The 27704-nt window shown below is 43.1% G+C and overlaps 1 protein-coding gene across 5 annotated transcripts in view; it reads left to right on the top strand.

Moving 5' to 3' along the window:
• CORO1C (coronin 1C) overlaps nucleotides 1-27704 on the top strand; it is a 95971-nt gene that overhangs the window by 62886 nt on the left and 5381 nt on the right. For all 5 annotated transcript variants that reach the window (XM_006112594.4, XM_006112595.4, XM_075898777.1 and 2 more), the window contains exons 3-8: nucleotides 2699-2821; nucleotides 18438-18567; nucleotides 23110-23291; nucleotides 23897-24016; nucleotides 24778-24882; nucleotides 26720-26865. In XM_006112594.4, the coding sequence (XP_006112656.4) occupies nucleotides 2699-2821; nucleotides 18438-18567; nucleotides 23110-23291; nucleotides 23897-24016; nucleotides 24778-24882; nucleotides 26720-26865 (806 nt within the window). The remainder of the gene's footprint in view (nucleotides 1-2698; nucleotides 2822-18437; nucleotides 18568-23109; nucleotides 23292-23896; nucleotides 24017-24777; nucleotides 24883-26719; nucleotides 26866-27704) is intronic.

Genomic DNA, 27704 nt, shown 5'->3' with positions numbered 1-27704 from the left:
ACTAATTGTACTACAAGATAGCTAGTTTAAAAAGTGAGCTATGTTTTTGGATAATAAAAAGCATTCAGTACATTACTTTAGTAGGATAAGCTTTTAACACAATTCCCTGTTGACTTGCAGACGTGTGGTATTCTGGTTTTATCTTGATCGTACAAACAGGAATTTTATAGTTTAATTCATTTATTCAAACTGATGTATTTCTCCCAATACAAATCTTGATGATAGATAGATGTTCGTTTAAAACCCAAATGTAGACTGCCAAGTGCTCACTTTTCTCAGTCTGCAACTAATTGTAGCCTCCTCTTTTGCTAAGAAAATTAATTAAAAGCTTTGCCTAGGAATGGTTGTTGATTCATTTACGTGTTGTAGACAGTATCTTTCATGACCATACATTTAGTGTTTCAGATGGATTTAATTTGTGTATCTTTTAAAACTTGCTCAGTATTGAAGTGTTAAACTATACTTTTTAAAGTTTATTTTAAAATGTGTTGATTTCTTATTAGTTCATTGTTTTAACCTGTGAATATAATTTACATTGTTGCATGCATAACAGTGCAAGTAGATTCTAGCTCTTAAACCAGAAACTCAAAAATTATTATTTGTATCAGTTAAAAAGGTTTCAGAAGCAACTCAGGCATCAAGACAGGACACAACAGTATTTGACCCTGAGTTTACCTTTTAAAGAAATGATTGTGCTTTGTTGTTCTAAATACCTTCATGGGTACTCCCTTAGGCTCTACATCTTGTTTTATTCTTGAAAAATACATCTTAGCGTCAGTAGTCTTCCAAAGCTAATGGCCAGCCCCTTTCAAATTCCTTATATGTAGTGAATTTTGATTTGTAATTATCTGTTCCATGGGAATTAGTAACAATCACATGAAGACAGTACACACCCCAGGATCAAGAAACAACCAGCCAGTAGAATTGACTCAAATTGCATCTTTTTGTATGTAAAGAAATTAGAATCTAGTCAGGATCTTTGCTGAACTTCCCATCCCCCATTTTATTAGTTGTAACCTAGCAAAATGGTGGGGGGGGGGGGGGGAAGGTCAGCTTGAAATTCAGTCAGTTTCAAAGAATGAGTTGAAGGTAGTTTCAGATACAGGCAGTCCCCAGGTTACGTACAAGATAGGGACTGTAGGTTTGTTCTTAAGTTGAATTTGTATGTAAGTCGGAACTGGTACATATTATAGGGAAAACTCTAGCCAAACATTTCTCCAGAGCTCAGTTTTATTCTCCCACACCTCACTTCCCTCAGTCCTTTATTCTCAAGCTGAGGTGTCTGCTGAGAAAAGCCGCTCCGCGTCTCCCTGGTCTGCTGGGGGGGGGGGGGCGCTAGCTTCGCGTCTCCCTGGTCTGCTGGGGGGAAGCAACTAGTGCGGGGTTGCTTCACCCCGTTTGTAAGTAGGGATCTGATGTAAGTCGGATCCATGTAACCCGGGGACTGCCTGTACTGTATCTGTCCATGTCCCCTTTCCAGTTTTCATACTTTTTAGTCACATTTCCGTATTTAAAAATATATATTGATTTACTTTGGTTTTGTGTGAAAGACCCAAAAGAATGGCAGAAATGGTGAGAGTGATTTAGTATAAAATGTCCCTTTTTTAACTTTCACATATAACAAGCTCAAATGGTGTTTTCACCGATAGTAAGTAATAACAGATTATTAGACAATAGAGCAGTGTCAAAGTTGCCAGGGTCCTTTTGTTGTCGTATTAGTGAACAATTTGAGTTATTGAAAAAAACATAAATTCTGAAACTGTCTTCTCAAATTCAGATGAACACCAAGCAGTAGCTAATTTTATTGTAAACTTTATCCTTTATATTGGCTTGATTTAGGCAAGTGCTTTAGAGAATTGCTAATCTCTTGATAGAAAGGTAAATTCTTATGGCAAATAAGTGTGAACATTTGTTTTTATAGTGAATCTTATCACTGTCCTTAGTCCCTGGCTGGTTCCTAGTGGGGATATATTTGCATCACAAATGGCACTCATTGCTGATCTTGTCAGCAGTTTGGGCAAGGATCCAATGGGCTTCATGCAGACTGAACTCTCACAGCTAGAAAACTCCTTCCGGTAGAGACAAAGGTATTTCATGGTGGGTAGGCTGGTGTGTCTATGGGAAGTCTTCTGTTTTTCTTCTGCACAGCTGTTGCATGTTTTCCACAAAAATTAAATTAATGAAAGATTACAATTACAAGTCAAGCTGTGATGAAGTTCCAGTGTCCAGAACAACCCTTTGATTCTGCTTTTAACTCAAGTATCTTTAGTTCTTGTCAGTCTCTACAAAAAATGTAGGATAGCAAAATAAGAACCTTTCTACTCTCCTTGTTATGTGGTGGACACAACTAAGCAGGTACCTCTGCTCCTCATTCCCAAATAGGGAAGCGTGAGGGTCTAACTTCCTTTATCAGAAGTATCTCTCAGTAACCCCCATCAGATCTGGACTGGCAACGTTGTCATGCTGCTGAAGGACGAAAGCCCACTTGTTTGCTGCAGAGTCAGAGATTGTCAGAATACTGATTTGTCTGGGGCAGTGCTGCATGAGAGTCTCATACATAAAATCAAGTTTATGAAGTCATTGTGTTTGGAGGTGATGGTCAAGTAGAGTGTAGAAATGTTTTTTTGCCCTGTGAAATGCCATGTGTTTGTTGCCTGCTTGGTCTGTGCATGACAACTCTCCCTCTTTCTCCCTTCAGACGGGCAGAATTGACAAGTCATATCCAACAGTATGTGGCCACACAGGACCTGTGCTTGACATAGACTGGAGTCCCCATAATGATCAGGTCATTGCCAGTGGTTCTGAGGACTGTACTGTCATGGTAAGTTGTTAAAAGTATGTTTAAAAACCTGAACTCTTGTTTCTATTTATAAAATTTCACTTAGAACATAAGAACATTTATAAAATTTCACTTTTGTTTAATCGCCAAATACAATTCCTTTGGAAAATTATTGGGTGAGCTTTTATGGTACGGAGGCTTTATTGATTTCAGAAATAATTCACCAGAGAGGCTATTCTAGTATAACAGTTGACTGGCCAGGGGACACTCTGCTTCCAAAGACAGGTAAGTATCTCCTATAATAGCACTCTGGTCTCAGTGCCTGCTGGATGCTACATCCTGCAGTCTGCTGAAGGCCATTTCTTCATTGACTTCAATAATAATTGCAGTCACTCAGTCCCTTGCCGGTTCTGGCCCTGGCAAAGCAATGATATGAGTGTATCTGGAGGAACCATTAAACAAATTAGAATGAAAAGAAAGGTACAGCCTCTTCCCGACTTACGAACCGGTTACGGACCAAGCAATTGGTTGTAACTCGGTTCGTTCGTAAGTCGGACCCTATAGAGTTACATGCGACCGCGCTGTTCGTAAGCGCGGATCGTGTTCGTAACTCGGGGTCCGGCTGTATTTAACAGCCAATCAGTACTGCTCAACAGGATGGATGAAAGTTCTCAAGGAGCTTTGTCCTCCTATGGGGATATCACACTGGTTTATTGTAGCAAAGTGGGACACCAAAGGTTATAAAGGGAAGTATGAAATGGGATGTAGCTGGTCAGATCCGTATCAACAATAATTCTGTGTGGTTTTACATATGATTGACACCCAATTATTAGTCAGGAAGAAACCTAAAAATCTAATCCCTATCTGGAAACAGCTGGTTTGAATGGTACTTGTTCCTACCCTGAGGGCAGGGGACTGAACTCGATGACCTCTCAAGGTCCCTTCCAGTTCTATGAGATAGATATATTTTATATTATAATATTTATATACAGGATTTTGAACTTCCACAGTTGTCATTTTGACTTTTCATTCCATTGGTCAAGAAAACCAAAGCCTAAAACTTCTAGAGGAACTTTCTTTTATCAGTCAGTTGATGCAAGTCCCCTTAATGGTTCTACATGGTGTCTTCTGGGGTGAGGAAGAAAAGTGAGCATAGAATACTACGACTGGAAGGGACCTCAAGAGGTCATCAAGTCCAGTCCCCTGCCCTCATGGCAGGACCAAATACTGTCTAAACCATCCCTGATAGACATTTATCTAACCTACTCTTAAATATCTCCAGAGATGGAGATTCCACAACCTCCCTGGGCAATTTATTCCAGTGTTTAACCACCCTGACAGTTAGGAACTTTTTCCTAATGTCCAACCTAAACCTCCCTTGCTGCAGTTTAAGTCCATTGCTTCTTGTTCTATCCCCAGAGGCCAAGATGAACAAGTTTTCTTCCTCCTCCTTATGACACCCTTTTTGATATCTGAAAACTGCTATCATGCCCCCCTGTAATCTTCTCTTTTTTAAACTAAACAAACCCAGTTCCTTCAGTCTTCCCTCATAGATCATGTTCTCTAGACCTTTAATCATTCTCATTGCTCCCTCTCCAATTTCTCCACATCTTTCTTGAAATGTGGTGCCCAGAACTGGACACAATACTCCAACTAAGGCCTAACCAGCGCAGAGTAGAGCGGAAGAATGACTTCTCGTGTCTTGCTCACAACACACCTGTTAATGCATCCCAGAATCATGTTTGCTTTCTTTGCTGACTCATATTCAACTTGTGATCCACTATAACCCCTAGATCCCTTTCTGCCATACTCCTTCCCGGACAGTCGCTTTCCATTCTGTATGTATGAAACTGATTGTTCCTTCCTAAGTGGAGCACTTTGCATTTGTCTTTTTAAACTTCATCTTATTTACCTCAGACCATTTCTCCAATTTGTCCAGGTCATTTTGAATTATGACCCTATCCTTCAGATTAGTCGCAACCCCTCCCAGGTTAGTATCATCTGCAAACTTAATAAGCGTACTTTCTAAACCAAGATATTGAACAGAACTGGTCCCAGAACAGATCCCTGCGGAACCCGACTTGTTATGCCTTTCCAGCAGGATTGTGAACCATTAATAACTACTCTTTGAGTACAGTTATCCAGCCAGTTATGCACCCACTTTATAGTAGCCCCATCTAAGTTGTATTTACCTAGTTTATTGATAAGAATATCATGTGAGACCGTATCAAATGCCTTACTAAAGTCTAGATATACCACATCCACAGCTTCTCCCTTATCCACAAGATTCGTTACCCTATTAAAGAAAGCTATCAGATTGGTTTGACATGATTTGTTCTTTACAAATCCATGCAGGCTCTTCCCTCTCACCTTGCCACTTTCCAAGTGTTTGCAGATGAATTCCTTAATTACTTGCTCCATTATCTTCCCTGGCACAAAAGTTAAACTAACTCGTCTGTAGTTTCCTGAGTTGTTCTTATTTCCCTTTGTATAGATGGGCACTATAGTTGCCCTTTTCCAGTCCTCTGGAATCTCTCCTGTCTCCCATGATTTTCCAGAGATGATAGCTAGAAGCTCAGATATCTCCTCTATCAGCTCCTTGAGTATTCTAGGATGCATTTCATCAGGCCCTGGTGACTTGCAGGCATCTAACTTTTCTAGGTGATTTTTAACTTGTTCTTTTTTTATTTTACTTTCTAAAACTACCCCTTTCCCACTAGCATTCACTATGTTAGGCATTACTACAGACTTCTCGGTGAAGTCCGAAACAAAGAAGTCATTGAGCATCTCTGCTATTTCCAAGTTTCCTGTTTAGTGTTTCTCCCTCTTCGCTGACCAGGGGGCCTACCCTTTCCTTGGTCCTCCTCTTAATGTATTTACAAAAAGTCTTCTTGTTTTCCTTTATTCCCGTAGCTAGTTTGAGCTCATTCTGTGCCTTTGCCTTTCTAATCTTCCCCTTGCATTCCTGTGCTGTTTGCCTATATTCATCTTATGTAATTTGTCCTACTTTCCATTTTTTATATGACTCCTTTTTTATTTTTAGATCATGCAAGATCTCGTGGTTAAGCCAATGTGGTCTTTTGCCGTATTTTCTATCTTTCCGACACATCAGAATATCTTTCTTTTGGGCCCTTAACAATGTCCCTTTGAAAAACTGCCAACGCTCCTCAGTTGTTTTTCCTTTCAGTCTCGATTCCCATGGGACCTTACCTATCAGCTCCCTGAGGTTACCAAAATCCGCCTTCCTGAAATCCATTGTCTCAATTTTGCTGTTCTTCCTTCCACCCTTCCTTAGAATTGTGAACTCTGATTTCATGATCACTTTCACCCATGCTGCCTTCCACTTTCAAATTCTCAACCAGTTCCTCCCTATTTGTTATGATCAAATCTAGAACAGCTTCCCCCCGGTAGCTTTTTCAACCTTCTGAAATAAAAAGTTGTCTCGAATGCAGTCCAAGAACTTATTGGAGAGTCTGTGCCCTGCAGTGTTATTTTCCCAACACATATCTGGATAGCTGAAGTCCCCCATCACCACCAAATCTTGGGCTTTGGATGATTTTGTTAGTTGTTTAAAAAAAGCCTCATCCACTTCTTCCACCTGGGTAGGTGATGTGTAGAAGACTCCGAGCATGACATCACCTTTGTTTTTAATCCCTTTTAGCCTAACCCAGAGACTCTCAACACTTCCGTCTCCTATGTCCATCTCCACCTCACTCCACGTGTGTTCATTTTTAATGTATAAAGCAACACCTCCACCCTCTTTTCCCTGTCTATTCTTCTTGAGCAAGCTGTACCCTTCCATACAAACATTCCAATCATGTGTATTATCCCACCAAGTTTTTGTGATGCCAACAATGTCATAATTGTACTTATTTATTAGCACTTCCAGTTCTTCCTCCTTCTTTCCCATACTTCTCGCAATTGTATATAGGCATCTAAGATCCTGATTTGACCTTGTCTCCCAGTTTTGCCCTGACCCTCCTTTCTCTCTGCCATTGTAGCCCACGCTCCCTCCCATTTCCGACCCATCTCTCAGGTCTCCATGTTCTCCACTTACCTGTGGGCTTTGCTCACCTGTCCCCGTCGAACCTAGTTTAAAGCCCTCCTGACTAGGTTAGCCATTCTATATCCAAAAAGGGTCTTCCCCCTCCTTGTAAGGTGGACGCCATCCTTGCTTAGCAGTCCTTCCTGGAATAGCATCCCATGGTCGAGGAAGCCAAAGCCCTCCTGGTGACCCCACCTTCACAGCCAGGCATTCACCTCCAGGATGCACCTGTCTCTACCCAGGCACCTACCTTCGACAGGAAGGATCGAAGAGAATACCACCTGCGCTCCAAACTCCTTCACCTGTACCTCCAGAGCCCTGTGGTCACTCTTGATCTGCTCAGTGTCACACCTCACAGTATCATTAGTGCCCACATGGATGAGTAGCATGGGATAGTAATCAGAGGGCCGGATAATCCTCAACAATGCCTCCGTAACATCTTGAATACAGGCCCCCGGCAGATAGCATACCTCCTGAGATGAAATGTCAGGGCGACATATGGGTGCCTCCATCCCCCTCTGAGAAGAGAGTCTCTGACCACCACTACCCTACATTTCCTATTCGCAGTAGTGGCAGCAGACCTCCCAGCCCTTGGGGGTATGGGGCTTCTCCTTCGCTGGTGTAGAGGGTGATTGCTTATCTCCTGTATAAAGAAGAGCATAATGGTTTCCTAGTACCACGGCAGGAGGGTTCAGAGCAGGGGGAAGCAGTGCCTGCTGCCAGAGGTAACCAGCTGCCACTGTCCACCCTGAGCCGTCTCCTTCTCCACCAGAGGTGTGTCCCCAGTCCTGTGTACCGGGACAGCTGCCTCAGCTGTCTACTCGTGAACACGGTCCAAGAATTTCTCATGGATACAGATGCTCCATAACCTGGCCACCTCCGCCTGTAGCTCTCCCACCTGCTGCCTGAGATATTCCACCAGCAGGCACCTTTCGCATTGGATGATCTCCCCAGCCTGGATATCAATATGTGGGAATTGCAATCCACAGTCCCTGCAAAACCACACCAGGATCTGGGTGGAGGCATCCATGCTCAGGTGCCAGTGGAGGAGACAGAAGCAGTGCTGGCACTGGTGTTGTGGGTCTTCCTGACCATCGTAAGCCTCCCTCTGTCAAACTCCCTCTTAAACTCCCCTGTCTGCAGCTCCTGTCTGCTTTGCTCCCTGGTTGCTCCAACAGAGCCAGTCATTGATCTGTATTTTTATAGTGTTTTGCAGCAGGGAGCTGTTGCTCCAACTCCCTAGAGCCCTCAAATGGAGAGGTGTGATCTTGAAGAAGAATAAGGAAGGTGGGGAGAGAACAAAGGAGGACAATCACAGATGTAGACCTTGATTTAAGGGTGAATGCCTTATTTGTTTCCACATCAATGGAATGCCAGAACTTTAAGAGAGCTCCACATTTTTGCACCTGCCAACCTTGGACATGGGTTCCCTTTTAGCTGAGCTCATCAAACACTAGGATGACCTTGATCAGTGATGGGCATTGTCTCCATAACAAACACAAGGAAATCCTTAAAAGGTTAAATTACTGTGAAAAATCTGTTTAGCAACATCTTAGTTTGGTGGTATGTAGAAACTCTGTACTCTGAAAACCATGTTGAAGCTTTTTCATATAACGCCAGATTAATAAATTTCTAACAAAAAAAAACCAATTGACTGGTAGCACTTCATAGACTAACAAAACATGTAGGTGGTATCATGAGCTTTTGTGGGCACAGCCCACTTCTTCAGATAGAAAGCTCATGATACCACCTACATGTTTTGTTAGTCTATGAAGTGCTACCAGACTATTTCTTGTGTTTTTAAGTTTATCATGTATAGACTAACATGGCTACCCCCTGAAGCTAATGCATTCCTGTTCATTTCCTCTTTTCAATGATGTTTAGGGTAGAGATAGGATTCTTTCACTTTGTCTGTGATTTCAGTAAATTAGAAAATGAAGATTGCTAAAAAATCATGTATTCACATACCAAAAAACAATCCTCCCAAACCTGTTATGTGTATAGGTTACCTCTGATCTAGAAATGCTTGAAATGGTGTCAGAATGTTCTGTAAGAAACCACAATTCAGAAGGAATATGCAGTGGAATAAATGCTGTCTGAAATATAAACTTCAGAAGAACTGGAAAACCTTAAATCCAGAGCTGGTTTAGAAGGAGAAATAAGCCCTTATTCCAGTTTACAGTGGAATGTCTGAGTGACAGCTAACATTGGGATAAACTGTCTATAATATCTGGGTAGGAAAGGAGAGAGCACTTAGTGAAAGTGGCATAACTAGGGCCTTGGCTACTCTTGAGTGAAAAATTTTAGTTTAACAGTCGAAAATTCTAAACACAGTTAACATTTTGAAAATACAGCTCTGTTGTGTACTGAAATGTAAACAGTGAAATGGTCTGACTGGCATGGTACATTTAGACAAACTGATTTTATTAGGTGTGGCATAGCTCCCTAAGGAAGTGATGGGATCTGAATCACTAATTATATTTTAAAGTAATTAGCCAGAACAACGGAGAATATAGTGTAGGAAAGAAGGGTTTTTGTACTGGATAAGGGTAGAGAGGAATTCAATGATCTGATAGGTCTCTTTCCATCTCTAAGTGTTGTTATATCTTCGCACTGGTAATTAGCATTGTTTTCTCGATTTGTGTTCAATATAGGTTTCAAGATTCTGCTTCCTAAAACTGTCTTATTGGTTTGAATAAATGCTGATATAGCTACTTTAAAATAAGAAATGTAAGTTTCCAATTAGTGCTGAACTAGGGATGTGAATGGTTAACAGGTGAGGCTTACCAGTTCTCATTAACCTCTGTGGGGGTTGGAACAGCTCCCTTTCCACTGTAGACAGGGGCTGGAGCAGCCCTGCAGGGCCTTCGCGGTTGGGGGGCACTCCAGCCTGGCTGAAGCAGCCCCTGTCTGCAGCATGGGGAGGAGAGGAAGGGAAGGGCGCTCCAGCCTGGCCGTGAACAGTCACAAACTTGACACAGTCCTACATTACATTCTCTTTAGCAAACTAGGAAATGTGGTGTAGATGAAATCATTGTAAGGTGGGTGCACACTTAAGGTCATTGACTGACCACACTTAAGGCATAGTTGTCAATTGTATTATACTGGGAGGGCTTATCTAGTTGTATCCCACCAGCGTCAGTCTTAGGTCCGGGACTAGTCGATATTTTCATTAATAACTTGGCCTATGCAGTGGGAATATATTTTTACCATTTGTGATTGACACCAGGCTGGGAGGAGTTGCAAGTCCTTTGGAGGACAGGATTAACATTCAAAATGACCCTGACAAATTGAAAAATTGGTTTGAAATCAAGAAGATGAAAATCAGTAAATATAGAAGCTAAGTATTTCACTTAGGAAGGAAAAAACAAATGCACAATTACAAAATAGGGAATAAGTAAGTAGGTGGTCATGCTGTTGAAAAGGATCTGGTGTTATAATTGATCAGAAATTGAGTGAGTCAGCAATGTGTTGCAGTTGTGAGAAAAGCTATTATCATTTTGAGGTATATTAGCAAGAGTGTTGTATGCAAGACACAGGAAGTAAGTGTCCCACTCTACTTGGCCCTGGTGAGGCCTCAGCTAGGGGTTCTGTGTGCAGTGCTGGATGCCACCTCTGGGAAAGATGTGGACAAACTGGAGAAGATCCATAGAGGAGCAACAAAAATGATAAGATACAGAAAATGTAGCCCGTGAGGAACGCATAAAAATTTGGATATATTTAGTCTTGAGAAAAGAAGGCAGAGTGGAGGCCTGATGATATTCTTCAGATATGTTAACTGCAGTTCAGAGGTTGGTAATAAATAGTTCTCCTCCTCCAGTGAGAGTAGGACAAAAGAAGTAATGGGCTTACTTTGCAGTCTTGGAGGTTTACATTAAGGGTTGTTAATCTTGGGAACAGGCTTCCAAAGGAGGTTATGGAATCTCCATCATTGGAGGTTTTTAAGTGTAGTTTGGACAGATCTCTGTCCTACGTTTACTTGATGACTTCCTGAGGTCCCTTCCAGCCTTACATTTCTACAATTTTGTATTGGGGAAAAAAGCAGCATCAGTGGTAAAGACCAGCCTGAAACTCTCCTCTAATCACTGGTATTAGCTGACTCTCAAGCCAGCTCCCTGTGTGTATCAGCTCCTGTGGACTCACCTGCACCTAAGAACATAAGAACCTCCTCATTTGTTGCTTCCTACAGAGACAGTGGGGCAGGCAGGATCCGGTGCTTCAGGGAGCTAGCTTAAAAATTGGTTCCCCCCCTCTCCTCCCCTGCAGCACCAGCTCCCTGGCGCTGCCTGCTGCCTCCTCCCCATGTGGCTGCGCTGATAGAGGCACCAGCTTGGGAGGGGCAGGGGAAGCTGCTGTGAAGCACACTGTATTACAGACAGAAGCATAGAACAGCAGGCAACAAGTCTGCGTGGGGAAACTGGTTTTTTTTTGGCTCCCCTCATAGACTGGCTCCCATCTGTATCAGTGGCAGCAGTGTGGAGTGGCAGGGAGCTGGCCAGGAGTGCACTGGCTGCCAGCTCCACCTTCAGGGACCATCGAATAGTCATGTAACTGCAAAGACTTCATGAGATTACACGACTATTCGTTTACATGATATCTAACCTACCTCGTGCTAAGATTCTGTGCAAGTCAACGATTCAGCAAATGAAGCTCATCTAGATTAGATTTGCATGTGAATAATTACACAGAATTTCACACATTTCCTTTTAATACTAACACTAAATTCTGTGGCTCAGGGTCCATCCTTTATTCTGTTTTTGTATAGTACTGAGCGCAATGAACCTCGATCTAGCTGAGATCTGAGGATATTAGATCCGCTTTGAAGAATACACTATTTAAGGTGTAGAACCCTTAGTTTGCTTACGTTACATTGATGGCATTTTCATCATATGGACCCACAAGAAGGAGACCCTTGGAGAATTCCCCAGAGATTTCAACAACTTCCACCCCACCTTCAACTTTAGCCTGGACCAGTCCACACAAGAGATCCACTTCCTTGACACTACAATACAATTACACAATGGCCTAATTTCCACCCCTTTATACTAGAAACGTATCGACCGTTACAATTACCTACATGCCTCTATCTTCTATCCAAGACACATTTCAATTGTTTTACAGCCAGGTCCTAAGATACAACCAAATTGCTCCAATCCCACAGACAGAAACAAACATCTACAGCATGGCTACTCAACACGCAGCCTGAGGACCGCCTGTGGCACCTTGAGCTGCTTCCTGGGCCACCTGCCTGATTGCTACCAGCTGGCGGTGGGTGGGGGTGGCAAGAGACAGTGGAGCCTCCCCAGAAGCAGAGCCACGTGCCTCTGATAAAAGCTGCATCTGCACATGAGCAGAAAGCTGCCAGTTGGCAGGAAGCAGGGGGCGCCAAGAGGTGATGGAGCCACAAGAGCTGTCATATGGGTGGGAATTGGGTATATATTGAATTTTATTAATATCAGCGGAACTGGCTTAAATGGGGCCTGCGTGTTGTGTAGTCTTGCCTTAATCTTTGTATTCATGTCCGTCAGTGTGAAAGCTAGTTGGATAAATTTCCATAAACACATGCATATGCAGCCCCACTTAAGTTGCAGCCCTTGGCATGTGTTGTGGGTACCATTGTGGCCCCTGAGGCTTCCAAAGTTGAGTACCCTTACCTATAGGAGCTATATAGATCATTCTTAAAACTAAAAAAAACCCACCTGGAGAAGTGAAAAAACAGATTGACAGAGCGAGACAAGTACCAAGACATCACTTCTTCAAGATAGGCCCAACAAAGAAAACAGAACACCACTTGCCATCACCTACAGCTGCCAACTTAAATCCCTCCAGCGCATTATCAGCAATCTATAACCTATGCTAGAAAATGACCCCTCACTCTCACAGGCCTTAGAGGACAGGCCAATCTTCGCCTACAGACAGGGCTGGATTACCCAATAGGCAGACTAAGCCCATGTTTGGGGCACCAAAAAAAAAAGAGATTTTATGGTATAGTATTGTTTTTATTTTGAAGTAAATATGGGGGAGGGGGAGCACCATAATCTTTTCAGTGTTTAGGGTCTCTAAAGGTCTTAATCCGGCCCTGCCTACAGATGACCCCCTAGCCTCAAAGGCTAGATCTACACTGCCAGTTTTGCTAGCAGTAAATATGCAAATGAGGCATGGACTAGCATATTGCTGCACCTCATTTGCATAATTGATGCAAGCCATTTTTGCACAAAGGGTTTTTGCGGAAAAAAAAATTAGTGTGGACATTTTCTTTTTGCACTAAAACTCCTTTTCCCGCCAGTTCCTTATGCCCCAAAAAAGGAGGTTTACTGATCTGGCGGGAAAAGGGGTTTTTGCGCAAAAAGAAAACGTCCACACTACTTTTTTTTTTTCCACAAAAACCCTTTGCGCAAAACAAAAGACTTGCATACATTATGCAAATGAGGCATGGTGATATGCTAATCCATGCCTCATTTGCATACTTATTGCCAGCAAAACTGGCAATGTAGACGTAGCCAAACAAATTCTTACCAGTAACCGCACATGTCACATCCATCATACTCCTCCAGGAACCCACCCCTGCAATCAACTCTGGTGCCAGCTCTATCCACAAATCTATACTAGCAACATCATCACATGAACTTACCACATAAACCACCACATCAGAGGTTCATATAATTGCCCTTCCACCAATATGATCTATGCCATCAAATGCTAGCAGTGCCCCTCTGCCATATATTAGACAAACTGGACAGTCTCTACAACAAAGGATAAATGGACACAAATCAGATATTCAAAAAAGTAAGTCAGTGTCTTTCGCTGTAGTCAGTACAGTATGTTGATCTTAATGGATTGCTCACTTTCAGTCCTTTGGGTACGATGTCCATCTTAGTGCATCAAAAAAGTAACACACAGAAACCTGTCGGAACATTTTAAGTTGCCCGGGAGCTCATAAAATTATCATATTATTACAAGCCAATTTTGAAAAACAGCTTGAAAGGGAAGCTGCAAAATTTAATTTCATTTACTAGTTTGATACCAGCAATAAAGGTTTAAACAAAGATCTTAACTGGATTACCCTTTACATTCCACATCTTAATGACATAAAAAGCCAACCCTAGATACTTAAGAGTACTTAAGTACCCACTCTCTCAGCTTCATTTAACATGGACACTCTAATTGACAACTTTTCCCCATTTTTTTCCCTTCTCTTTCCCTCCGTTTCACCTATCTTTCTCTGCTATTTATTTTGCAATGTGGACCCCTTAACTCCATTCATCTGAAGAAGTGGGTTGTGCCCATGGAAGCGCATGGTATCATTTACATTTTTTGTTTAGTTTCAAAGGTGCTGCAGGACTGTTCATTGTTTAAGTATTTTCTAGCAAGTTACCTTAACTTTGCTGCTGTCTCACAGAAGATGAGGAGATCCCATCATTTCCTTTCTGAATCACTTGCAGAGACTTCCTTTAAAGTGCTGTGCTATGCAGATATATTGGATGTTTCCTTTGAAGAATGATTCTCTTGTGCCAGCAAATGAGGAACTACTTAAATATTCATGCTTAAAGAACCTTGTGAATGGCTGAAATGTACTGCAGGTTTTGTATTCAGCTGGAAAATATTTATTATAGAAGGACTTATAGAAGATATAAAATAGCTCTTTTCAGAGGGGAGGAATTAATTCTGACATAAGCAAGCAGCCTTTTAAATAAGGTGAATTAGTAGTTTTGTTTTAATGTATTGGCCCACAGAAGTTGTTGATTTGGTAAATAGTTTTATTAAACTATTGACCATAGAACGTTTAAAAAAGTAAACTAGCACTCTTTCCATAAATAGAAGTACCAGATAGCTCAGCAGGCAGCACTGTGCTAGAAACAGTGCCAGAGACCCACAAGAGTAGTTCTGTTAGTGTTTTTGTGGCCTTTAATTACAATAGTATCTGAGCAGTTTGAACAGTGAATTAATCACTTGGCTACTGTGGTGATGGGCATGGTACAAGATTCTAAATAAGACAGTAACCTCCCCTTCCACTATTCTCCCTCCCCCCGGGCCATGATGTAGGGAAATAGTCTTCCAGTGTCACAGATGGAGAAACAGAGATACAGAAAGACACTGATCTCCTGAAAATCCCAAGCTGAGACTTAGAACCCAGGCTCCCTGATTCACTCTTTTACTTTAACCACCATATGTAACATTTTTAAGGAGTGATAGACTGGGAAAATGTTTGCTTTAATAAATGTCACTTCTAGAAACTGACTGAGTTTCTATTCACTAATTTAGGGACCATGAGAGAATAGCCAGTTATTGATACTTTTGAAGGGTATACAGGAAAACAGTGCTGAAAACATGGTGGAATTGTCCCTATTTTCACATGTGATTTTAGTACAAGAAACCGCTCATCTGTTGTTCCTTTGAAGGACAGACTTCACACACGAACTTGGTGCTGTTTTGCTTCCTGTATTGAGAGCAGAAGCAGAAATTCCAGTTTAGAAAATGGAGATGATAAAAATGCAACTGATGTCAAACTTACAACATTTTAAGCTTTCTTTTGTGTGCCTCATTCTGGGCGATTGTCCCATGTATAAATGTTGTCTGGTCTGGGCCTTTAGCAGGCTGGGTCCTGTGACCAAACTGGAAGCTACTCAATTTGCCCCTCATCTGATTTCATCCCACACAGAAGAAATGCCCCACCCTGTACTGGAATGAGTTGGCCAGTTCACTCTGGAGCATCGTCTGACCTTTTAACTTTCCTTGTGTTTTGCAATACCAAGAAGCATTATTAGGCTAGTAGTTGTAATTTGCAAAGGATTACAGTGATCTATTACTGCTGTGAAATACATGTGGCTTTTCTCCTCCCTCCCCCCTTCTCAAAACATAAAAAAAGTTCTCCCAGTTTTAGCATTTGTTTTCTATATCTTTTCCATTGGTTTCAGTGTATTTTTTTCTGTGGGTTACCCCCGGTTATATCTGATACTTGAGCTCTCCAGGCCAATAGCAAATGATTTTGTAAAATTCACGGTGGATTTTTTTCCTCATAAAAATGCAGACTAAACTAGAAGTGTGGTAGGGTTTCTAATGCTCTTGTTGCTGGAATTCCAAGCAAGGGACTTAGTGATGGATGCAGCTGGGCCAAATAATCCACCATCTGTGCAATCTCCATACAATCAATGGGTTTGTTGCATGCAAATTAGTTGCAGAGAAAGGTTAGTGAGTGGGTGAGTTAATTCTTTTATTACTGTGGTCTAGGACTCTTGGAGTGGCATAGACACATGCCTTAATGCAGCTGTATGTGCATGGGTGTAATTTGTAAAGTAAAAATTACTGAGAACTTTAAAATTGGATGTTACAGACTGTGATGATTGAACTTGGTGATATTCTGAACCAAAAGAGCTTTCCACCATGCTTGGCGCAGTTTCCATTGCATCACACTAACACAACAAACATTTTAGGTTTTGGAGTAACACACAGCGTTGTTCTAGGAATCCTATTATATAGATAGCATGATCCTCTAACACAGTGATCTAGCTGCTGACATCCGTGGCAAAACTCCTGTTGGCTCAAAACGAATAGGATGGGAGCCAGTCTTTTTAAAATGTATGCAGGATTTTATAAACCGGTTAAACACTGGTTACTAATAAAAGCCAGTTTTTTAGCTGCTATCACAGTGTCAGTGGTAGAACGAAGCCAAAAAAAGGAGAGAACAAGATTTGAACACTCCATGTCTAATTCAAGTTACTATCAAGGTTTGAATATTTATCTGGCTAGTAGTGCATGATGGCAAAGTGAGGATGTTGTGTGATCTTTATAGGGCAGAGACATCAGAGAACAGTAAAAATCAGTTGAGGGTTACTTTGAGGTAACCTGGTTTGCTTTGAGCATCTACATGTCTTAAACTTGTGAATGTTTGGGGTTTGTGTTTTGTTACAGTGACCACACACTGTTAGGGGAAATTGGGGTTAATGGTAAAATCTATGCGGCCCATCTCACCTTCCCATGTTCATCTACCACCCTAATTTTATTTCTAAAATCCGTTTGAATCCCATCATCTTCTTGCTGACTGTGAACTTGACTTTGACAGCTTGCTTGAGTATTGCAGGCAGAAGCTGACAGTCCTTGGTCAATCCTTCCAAAAAGCAAAGAATAGAAAGGTTGAAGCAATTTGCTATTATACTGCCATCTATTGGTGGGCAGGTATAGTTTGTTTTGTTATACAGGCAGTCCCCGGGTTACGTACAAGATAGGGACTATAGGTTTGTTCTTAAGTTGAATTTGTATGTAAGTCGGAACTGGCTCCAGATTCAGCCGCTGCTGCTGAAACTGACCAGGGGCTGACTACAGGAAGCTGGAGGCAGAATTGCTCTGCCCCCAGCTTCCTGGAATCAGCCACTGATCAGTTTCAACAGCGGCTGAATCTCGAGCCTGGGACAGAACAGCTGGGCTGCCAGGTAGGTCCCTGCAGGACCAACCCGGCAGCACCCCAGCTGCTCTACCCCAAGGTCCACAACAAAAGCCTGGTCTGCGGGGGGGGGGGGGCGCACTAGCTGCGTCCCCCCCCCCCCCAGCAGACCAGGGACACGGGGAGCAAAGCCGCAGTGGCGGCGGGGTGCCGCGCCTCTGAGGCTTTGTTCTGGCAAAGCCTCAGAGGCGTGGGACCCCTCCGCCTCCCCGGCTTTGCTCCCCGTGTCCCTGGTCTGCTGGAGACGGTCCCCAGGGGCACCCGGAGCAGCTTTTCTCGCCCCGGAGGTCGAGGTGGCGGGACCGCTGCACTCTGGGCGGTCCCGCTGCCTGCGAGCTCCGGGGCGAGAGAGCCCCGTTCGTAAGTAACTCGGGGACTGCCTGTATGTAGGTCAGATTTGAATGGGAAATGAAAAACACAAATGAATCACAGAAACCACCTTTATTAGGTGTCCCATCCCACATCCTCTCTCCAAATTCCAAAGAGACCTGATCTTTACTGTTGGGGTTTCGTGATCTCTGGTGTTTCCTCTTTCATATTGAGTTCTCAAACTGCTTGGAGACATCTTGCTGTATCTCTAGCACATACATGTGCGCTGCAGAGTACAAGTGGAGTGAATTGATATTTCTTTGTGTAGAAGCTTACATGGTACTGACCTGCACCTAACTGCATTCCCCTATGAAAATTAGATCTTGAATTTAATATAGAAGCCACCATAAACATTCTTAGTCCAAGTAACAGCTGTATCTATTGAAACTAGGGAACCACAGCCCTGAGATGGTGGCCTGTTCTTCCCGACAAGAACAAGTTCAGTTAGAAAGTGGATCACTTATTCAGGTGCAGTTTGAGATACAAGAGGATTTATTTGAATCTGCTGATTTAAGAGTGTGTCTTAAATGAGGTGTCTCCTTGAACATGGTAATGAGGGAGATGTGGATTCAAAGTATCACTGGGCAAATTGTGAGCCCCCAAGACACTGATCAATAGTCCAATAGCCCAGTCATGGCACGGACTTATTTGGAACCGTGAATGCATCCCTCACTTTTTTGTCTTCCAGCCCAGATCAAGACAGATGAATCTGGATTTCTGTTAATGGTCCAGCATCTATGGAATGATTGGCATGTTGTTTAAAGTCTATTGTCCTTCAGTAATTATTTTTATATACCCCTTTGCAGGTGTGGCAGATCCCAGAGAACGGACTCACGCTTTCCTTGACAGAGCCTGTGGTAGTTTTAGAAGGCCATTCAAAAAGAGTTGGCATCGTTGCTTGGCATCCAACAGCACGCAATGTGCTACTCAGTGCAGGTACGATGTTTGAACATTGCGCGGGGAATGAATGACTCTTTCTTACATTTCCTTTTGTACAATAGGTATTTTGGAGGGGAATTGTTGGCCCTTCCCCTGTTACCATTTACTTAAGTTCCTTTTAATCTGTGGGCTGGGCCAGTCACAATACTGCTCTTGTATTAATTACCATGGTGCTAGGCGTCCAGTCATGGACCTTTTATCTCATTCTGTACTGAGTGCTTGCCATCTCCCCTTTGTAGATATGGGACCTAGGAAATGATCTGTGGGAAACAGTTATACTTGCTTATCAAGAAAGTCAATTTAAATACAACAACCATTTCAGGTTCAGCTATCAACAATTTACCGCAGAGGACACCTCCCCTCCCCCCAGGTTCCTGAACCTGCCCTCTCTGCAGGCTGGAGGAAAAGAAGGTGGAGCTGGGGGTTCTCTCTTGGCATGCACTTGGTCTTGGTAAAATTCTGCTTTCTGCCGGTAGGGAACCGGGGTGCCCAGATCCCTGAGGATTCACTGATCCCAGGCTGGCTTCGGCCAGGGACTGACTCTCTCCCCTGCAGCTTCCTTTCCAGTTCCTGTATATCACCAGATCAGGAAGTGCTAGCCAACTCCTGTGTCAATCATTTGCTGTACTAGAGACATTGTAAAGAGACAGGATCCCAGGAGGTCTGGGGCTTTGCCAGAAGCAGCAGCAAGTCCAAGGAATTGGACTCTTAATTCCGTTTTTAACTAGGGGGTATGTGTACCCCTGAGGGTATGCAGAGTCTTCCAGAGGAGAGGACACACCTCCTCATCTGGACGTTGGCCTGAACTAAAATGTCACCCAGTGACTTTTTTACACTGCTCTAGGTATTGTAAGTACCGTTTTTATAGCCTAATTTATTGCATAAGTCTGTGGTAGTAATGAGAAAGGAAGCAGTTTTTCAGTCGGTGTACAGTGCCACTTCTTTATTTTTATATCTGATTTTGTAATATTTAAAAAGGGCTCTAGAGGCGATCCTGGCAATTACAGACTGGTAAGTTTACCTTCAGTACCGGGCAAATTAGTTGAAACAATAGTAAAGAATAAAATTGTCAGGCATGTAAAAGAACATAATTTTGTTGGACAAAAGTCAACATGGTTTCTGTAAAGGGAAATCATGTCTTACTAATCTATTAGAGCTCTTTGAAGAGGTTAACAAACATGCGGACAAGAGGGATCCAGTAGATATAGTGTACTTGGATTTTCAGAAAGCCTTTGACAAGGTCCCTCACCAAAGGCTCTTGTGTAAATCACATTGTCATGGGATAAGAGGGAAGGTCCTTTCATGGACTGAGAACTGGTTAAAAGACAGGAAATAAAGAGTAGGAATAAATGGTACATTTTCAGAATGGAGAAGGGTGACTAGTGGTGTCCCCCAAGGATCAGTCCTGGGACCAATCCTGTTCAACTTATTCATAAATGATCTGGAGAAAGGGGTAAGCAGTGAGGTGGTAAAGTTTGCAGATGATACTAAACTGTTTAAGATAGTCAAGACAGAAGCAGACTGTGAAGAACTTCAAAAAGATCTCACCAAACTGAGTGATTGGGCAACAAAATGGCAAATGAAATGTAATGTGGATAAGTGTAAAGTAATGCACGTTGGAAAAAATAACCCCAACTATACATACAGTATGATGGGAGCTAATTTGGCTACGACAAATCAGGAAAGAGATCTTGGAGTTATCGTGGATAGTTCTCTGAAAACTTCCACACGGTGTGCAGCAGCAGTCAAAAAGGCAAATAGTATGTTAGGAATTATTAAGAAAGGGATAGAAAATAAGACACAGAATATCTTACTGCCCCTGTATAAAACTATGGTATGCTCACAACTTGAATACTGTGTACAGATGTGGTCTCCTCACCTCTAAAAGGATATTTTGGCCTTAGTAAGGCTTCAGAAAAGGGCAACTAAAATGATTAGGGGTTTGGAATGGTTCCCATATGAAGAGAGATTAAAGCGACTGGGACTTTTCAATTTAGAAAAGAGGAGACTAAGGGGGAATATGATGGAGGTATATAAAATCAGGAGTGATGTGGAGAGGGTGAATAAAGAAAAGTTCTTTATTAGTTCCCATAATAGAAGAACTAGAGGACACCAAATGAAGTGAATGGGTAGCAGGTTTAAAACTAATAAGCGAAAGTTCTTCTTCACACAGCGTATAGTCAGCCTGTGAAACTCCTTGCCAGAGGAGGCTGTGAAGGCTAGGACTTAACAGAGTTTAAAGAGAAGCTAGATAACTTCATGGAGGTTAGGTCCATAAAAGGCTATTAGCCAGGGGATAGAAATGGTGTCCCTGGCCTCTGTTTGTCAGAGGCTGGAGAAGGATGGCAGGAGACAAATCACTTGATCATTGTCTTCGGTCCACCCCCTCTGGGGCACCTGGTACTGGCCACTGTCAGCAGACAGACTACTCGGCTAGATGGACCTTTGGTCTGACCCAGTACGGCCATTCTTATGTAAGCAAGTTGTTTTTAAGTGAGGTGAAACATGGGGGGTACCCCCAAACAAATTGGCCTGCTGAAAGTGGTACAGTCATCTGGAAAGGCTGAGAGTCACTAACTTAATTCACTTGATGGATGCTCTAGACTTGGTGCTGTATCTTTCAGTATTGCATTCAGAGCTGTGTATCTGGCACTTCTAGCTGTTGCAGCTGCCTTGGAGGCCAGCTAGCAGGGAGGATAATAGTGTGACAATGTATATGGTAATGAAACGAATCTGGGACATGTTTTGAGTGGCCCTAGAATGAGGGTGGGAACTGGATAGATTTTGGTAGGTGAGCAGGTGGCTTATATGTCTTGAAGGCAGGAACTGGGACTGTGTGACTGTTTGGTTCAGAGTTCTTGCTTGGGTTCAGAGACTGAGAGTGGGCATCAATGAGGAAGAAAATGGCTTTTGAAAGTGCCCACCTTTACTTTTCCCCAAAGTCAGGTGTTAAGGACACCCTGGTCTTGCTTTGCTGCCCATGTACTGATTCTTAAGACACAATCACGCTGTTATTTGACAGGCACATTTGGGATATCCTGGAATCTGTAGTGCTTGGCAAGTGGGTGGTTTGCTGGGAAAGTGCTCAGCTGTTCTATCAGTGCAGTGTTTATGGTAGAGGAGGGGTACTAGGGGAAGAGGCAGATCACCTGGCTAGAAGGAGGTGGGGAAAGCAAGATGAGCACAGGGCAGATGGAAGTGAGTCAGAGGGCACAGTTTAATTAGCACCTGAGGAGAATCTAGGATTCAGAACACTTCCACCCCACCAAAGCTGGGATCTGGCCACTGGATGGCAGAAAGATCTGTACCCATGTGTGGTGAGACTTATGAAATGCTTTGTAGATGACAGGCACAATATTTGTGCTGAGTATAATTGCTTGTTTAGAACGATTGTGCTGTGTGAACATCTTCATTCCTGCAAGCCTCTTACTGCTAGCCTAGACCATTTGGGTATGAAATGAGGTCAAAATAAAGAGCTATCAGATGGATGAGCATCCAGCAGAGACAGAAAGGGATCTTGAAGAGTGTTGAGGCAGCTCTTTATTGGAAGTGTCCTGGCCAAATGTCTGGCACAAGGGAGGAAGAGCAGTGCATGGTAACCTAAGAGGCAGCTGAAATACTAAGAAGTGGCTTTTTGCTTCCTGTGTCTGTGTCTAAGAAAGGGAAAGTTTGTTAGAGGCAGTCTTGGCCCTGCTGGAACCGGTCAGCTAAGCTAAGCATAAATCTAACCACAGCAAAAAGCAAACCTTGCTGACCTTTTGCCCAGTTGACCTGTATAGTTACCGCTGCAGCAAACAGAAGTGTCCTCCAGCCCGACACCAACTCAGCAGCCACTTTCTTTTCACATCCACCTGATGGTCTTCTAATTCTGCTCATTAATTTGTATCAAATGTTCATCCCCAGCAGAGGTTCTGTGCGAATTTTTCTAAAATTGCTTTCACCTGTGAGTCCTTCCTATGCCTCTTGCATTGCAAGTGCTAGGAACAGATTGTGTTGTACTCCTCAGCAAACGCTTGCCTGGAAGCAGTAAGACCTTGTAACTTCTGTTCCTGGTCTCTGCAGGACATCCTGAATGCCACTGACCTTGAGAAATGTTCTTCTTCCCAAACACAGCTTACAGGCATCTTGAATCATGCCCAGGTGGTGAATCCTGATGGGGCCAGTTGGCTCAGTCTTGCTTTACTGATTTCTGACTTGGACACCCCCTTAAATGGGAGCAGACCTTCCGTGTGTTCTGCTCATGATGTGGCTACACAGATTGATACTGACCGTGCAAACCATGAGATGGGGAGAGGGCTCTTTGTTCTAGAGAATCTGTTTTTGATGCTAAGATATTTGCGTCTTAGTCTGTTATTATGGTTCTTCTGCTTCCACCATTAGTTCTGTTACTGCAGGCCAAATATAGGTGAAGAAGAAAAGCTTGCTGAGACTAGAATTGACTGACCTTCAAACTATCCTTGGTTTTAAACCACTCTGAACATCGTCCTGGGTGCTCTGAATGTGGGTTGACTCTAAGTTTTGGTTACTGTTCTCCTTTAGGTTGTGATAATGCAGTCATCATCTGGAATGTGGGAACAGGTGAAGCCATTATAAATCTGGATGACATGCATCTGGATATGATTTACAATGTGAGCTGGAATCACAATGGCAGTCTGATCTGTACAGCATCTAAAGACAAAAAAATCCGCGTGATTGACCCTAGGAAACAAGAAATCATTGCTGTGAGTATGCTAAAATTAGTGGCATATCAGTGCAGCAGATGCTTAGCAAAAGCATGTCCAAGAACTCAAAATTTGTGGTGAGACATTTGCAAAGCAGGGAAAATGTTAGAGAAAAGGTAACTATGCTAAAGTGCTCTGCTAAACTTTATTGGAATTGATGCTTGAATTATCAGCATGTTGGGCTCAATTTTTAAAACTGCACACCTGTGATTCACACCTAATTTTCATGCACAATTACAGTAGTACAATAGTGCTTGCAGAATTGGGTACCTGGAGATGCAGAGGTAGAGCTAGTAGCATAGCTGTCTATTCGCATGTGCTGTAGCTTACTGAATCAGCAGTTTTGTTTAATCTTGCTATTGCAATGTGTGAATCTGCTTGATAGGTAGAGCTGAAAGAAACCAGCAGTATGGATGCTGCTTCTCTTGTACTCTAGTCATTATTTTCTCACCTAAAGCATTGGGAAAAGATCTGGAGGCTGTTTCCCACATGTTCAGCTTGCTGGGGCAGTGAGTCCATGCAACTCCTATGGAATTTAGGTTAATTCACCATGAGTCAGGATTTCCGTCTAATGCTGAATGCTTTTCTCTACAAATCTATTTCAGGAGAAGGAGAAGGCCCATGAGGGAGCACGGCCTATGAGAGCCATCTTCCTCTCCGATGGCAACGTCTTCACCACTGGCTTCAGCCGCATGAGCGAACGGCAGCTCGCCCTGTGGAATCCTGTATGTGCCCATCTAGCTGCTGTACCTATGTTATAACACTGTCATCAATTAGAGGTTGAGACAACTTGCACTTATATTCCCCTTCTCCTCAGCACTCTAATCCTGCCTGTATGTGTCACAGCAGAGGACAGTACCAACCTGTATAGGCCCAAATTGTATCTGTAAAAGAAACTGGCTTTTGTATTACATCCTGGAAGGAGATCTTCTGTGTCTTTCCAAGAACAGTGGAAATGGAGTGGTAGCTAACTACTCAAAGCTGCATTTATTTTGGAACAGATCAGAATGTATGCAAAGGAGTGATATCCTAAAACAAGCTAGCCAAACCAAATGTAAATGTGACCTCAATAAAGAGCAGATCCTGTTTCGGGGGGAGGAGGGGAAAACCACGCCGAGTCCCACTGCAAAAAGGCTCTTGTCTCTTTAAGAGTCGCCAGGGGGGGAGTGCCAAGTTCTCACAGAACCCTTACTTTCGCTTTGCGGAATCCTAGTTGGGAAACACTGCCTTAGACTGTGTGATAGTGCCATGATTGTGTGTCTAATCTCTTCCTTAGTTTTGCAAGTACATGGGAGGAACTGTTAAAAATAGTTTTTAATAGCAAGCCCTTAGAAAACCAGTGTAGTCACAAATAGTGACTGTGCATCAGAGAAGTGATATTACTGTTAGTCATACCACTAAACAGTAGGCATTACAGAGGATTTAGCTAATAGCTTTACTGTTGCATTTCTGTTCTCCAGTGATATGATACAAATCTCATTTGCAGAAAAATATGGAAGAGCCGATAGCCCTGCATGAAATGGACACCAGCAACGGGATTCTGCTGCCATTCTATGACCCGGACACCAATATCATTTACTTGTGTGGCAAGGTAAAGCCCAACACCCAAAAAGAGTGAAGAGGTTGTGCAACAATTTGCTGGTGGTTGAAGGGTGTCTGTTCAGCTGGTTCATGCAATGCCAGTCATAGCGTGCAAACGCATTTCTTAAAAACCGGAGGTTGGACATTTCAACAAAATGTTGCACCACACCAGTTGTCAAGGTTGCAGATGAATCTGCAAGGATTTGTGGCTTTCAGAGCGATTATTCCAACTCCATAAATTTTGTCAAGGGTCTCCTGGAGCCTAAAATATAAGGATGCTGTCCAAACATTGTTTTTATTTTGGGAGAGTTTGCATAGACCACGCAAAGCTGTATATACAGAATACGAATTACTTGCCTTACAGCCAGACTCGCCCCTGGTGCATGTTGAACCAGGTGACCCCTCCATTAATGCTAGATAAATGCACCCACGATGGCACCTCTTTCTGCCCCTTCTAGACAGCTAAGTGTGCAGTAGAGCCAGCTTTGTTTATGGGTCAGTTACTGAAATTGTCTGTGTTGCTTCTGAAAGTGATTTGCTATTGGTGTTATGTGCTCTAAAGAGCCCAATTCTGAGCACTGCTGCTCCAGATTGTCTGCAAACAAGCAGCTAAAGATGAGGAAGATAGATGAGCAATTACAGAGAAGGGTCCATACAATCAAATGGAAGAATGTTTTCATAGTAAGTTGCTAACAAGACAGTCTCGTTTTCCATTCTTGCTATTCCTCTTGCTGCTTTAGAGACCCAACTAGAATCCCTGGACCTCATGAGGAGTAATTTATTTCTAGCTCTCCTCTCTGATATCTCTAAATCTCATTGTTGTTAGTCCAGGCAGACACACACAGGTGCAAATGCTTCCTTGTCAATGCTACATGCTGTCAGTGGCCTATAATGCAGAGTTCCTTTAAATGAAATCTTGTTTCAGCAAGAAGATTTTATGTTCCATATATTATAGTTAAATACATGGCACTTGTCAAAGTGCTGTGCAAATGAGCAATCACTTACTCTTGCTTGCAGAGAAGGCATGGGTTCTCCTTATTCAGCTGAGGAGTAAATTGAGGCAGAAGGTTAATTTTTACAGCGGGTGTTGGAGATGGAACTAGGACATGGAAGTTCTTGCTTTCCAGTCCTATGCTGAGATTACTACAGCACTTAGGTTACTAAATCCAGACTGTATCCCTTACTTGTGAGAGCCTGTTGAGATAATGAACCTTGATTACACTGGACATCTGTTTTCTGATAGCTGTGCTAATGGACACATCTGAATGCAGCAATAGACAGTTTGATAGTAACTGAGCAGGCTGAGATCAGGCCATTGGCTTGATGATCAGTGGCAGTTTCAGCTGGAGGAAATTAACTATAAAATGTGCATTTCTCATGGGGCAGTTGTTTCTGATGCTTCTGTTTTTGTGTGACATTTTCTGAAGGTCAGATTGTTAGATATAGCTATTCCCTTTGCTTCCCATGTAATGGAAAAGCCATGCTCTGTGCATTTAACTTCCCTTATTGCTGTGCGTACCTGGTACACCACTGCTCCTTGCATCTCTAGTCCTGCCTCAGTCTGGCCAGATGTTCCAGTGCAGCACAATGTTCAATATTGCTATTGGGTCTGATTGCTGCAATGAGGCTAGAGACTGCTTGTATGCTGGCATGATGCATTCCTTCTCACTTCAGGGAGAAGGGTGGACAGCAGAAAACTTCATCCTGCTTTTTGTGTGAAGGACACAGTGCCTTGCTGGGAAGGTTGCTGCCACACATTCTAAGTACAGAATGCTGTAGCAAAGAGGGGAACCCTGGGTCATGGAATAGTCATTGTCCCTTTTATTATCCTTTGTTGTTCCCTGCAGGGTGACAGCAGTATTCGCTACTTTGAGATCACAGATGAATCCCCATATGTTCACTACCTCAACACCTTCAGCAGCAAAGAACCACAGAGAGGGATGGGATTCATGCCAAAGAGGGGCCTGGATGTGAACAAGTGTGAAATAGCCAGGTAACTAGAACTGCTGAGCAGCTGGAACACAGCGCCTTATCCATCAGGCCCCTACAGGACTCAGCCCACCACCACACCTTCCCTGGATGCTTTATCTTGCCCATCTTCATCCTGGCACTTGTTCTAACCCTGCAAGCTGGTGGTGGGTGCCCAGCAGCTGCCGGAACTCAAACTCCCCCCCACTGGCTCCGGAGGCCAGCATCTTAACCATCAGGCCACCGGAGACCACGCCCACCACCCCACCTTCCCCAGATGCCTGGCACTGGCTCCAGCCCTGGTAAGTTGACGGTAGGTGCCCAACAGCTCATGGGGTTGGCAGGATTCACTAGTGTCGCTGCTGATTGGGTTTAGCCCTTTTCAATTTCTGCTTTGCGTGCACATCCTGGGGCAGAGTGGCCAGGAGCATACAGTGCAAAGCAAAACAACCTCACAGAAGTTAGATATACTTGGTACGAGCTGAAGGAATTGGCAGGGCTTGAAAGTTCCATGTGGTCTGAGACAGTGATGCAAATAATGACGGATTTTGAGGCATCTCATTTGAGAGAGAGAGAGAGAGAGAGAGAGAGAGGAGTTTGATGTTCTGTAAGTACCGTTCGCTCATTGTTTCAACTGGTAAAACTTCTGTTAGCGATAATATGATGTGACCTGCCAGTGGACCAATGTTTGGACTGAGACTGTAACAGACTGATGAGCAATATCTGACCCAGCAAGCTGCTGGAATCAACAAGTGTGTTCCAGCTAAGCAATTCTGCTCTAGCTTGGGTCAGACATAGGCTTCCTTTACTACAAGGCTTAATAATATTAGAGAGAGATCTCTCTGTGGGTCTGGCTTTAATCTC

The sequence above is a fragment of the Pelodiscus sinensis genome, chromosome 15, assembly GCF_049634645.1.
Source record: "Pelodiscus sinensis isolate JC-2024 chromosome 15, ASM4963464v1, whole genome shotgun sequence".
NCBI lineage: Eukaryota > Metazoa > Chordata > Testudines > Trionychidae > Pelodiscus > Pelodiscus sinensis.
Note: the sequence above shows the minus strand (reverse complement) of the source record. Positions and strands in the feature narration are given on the sequence as shown.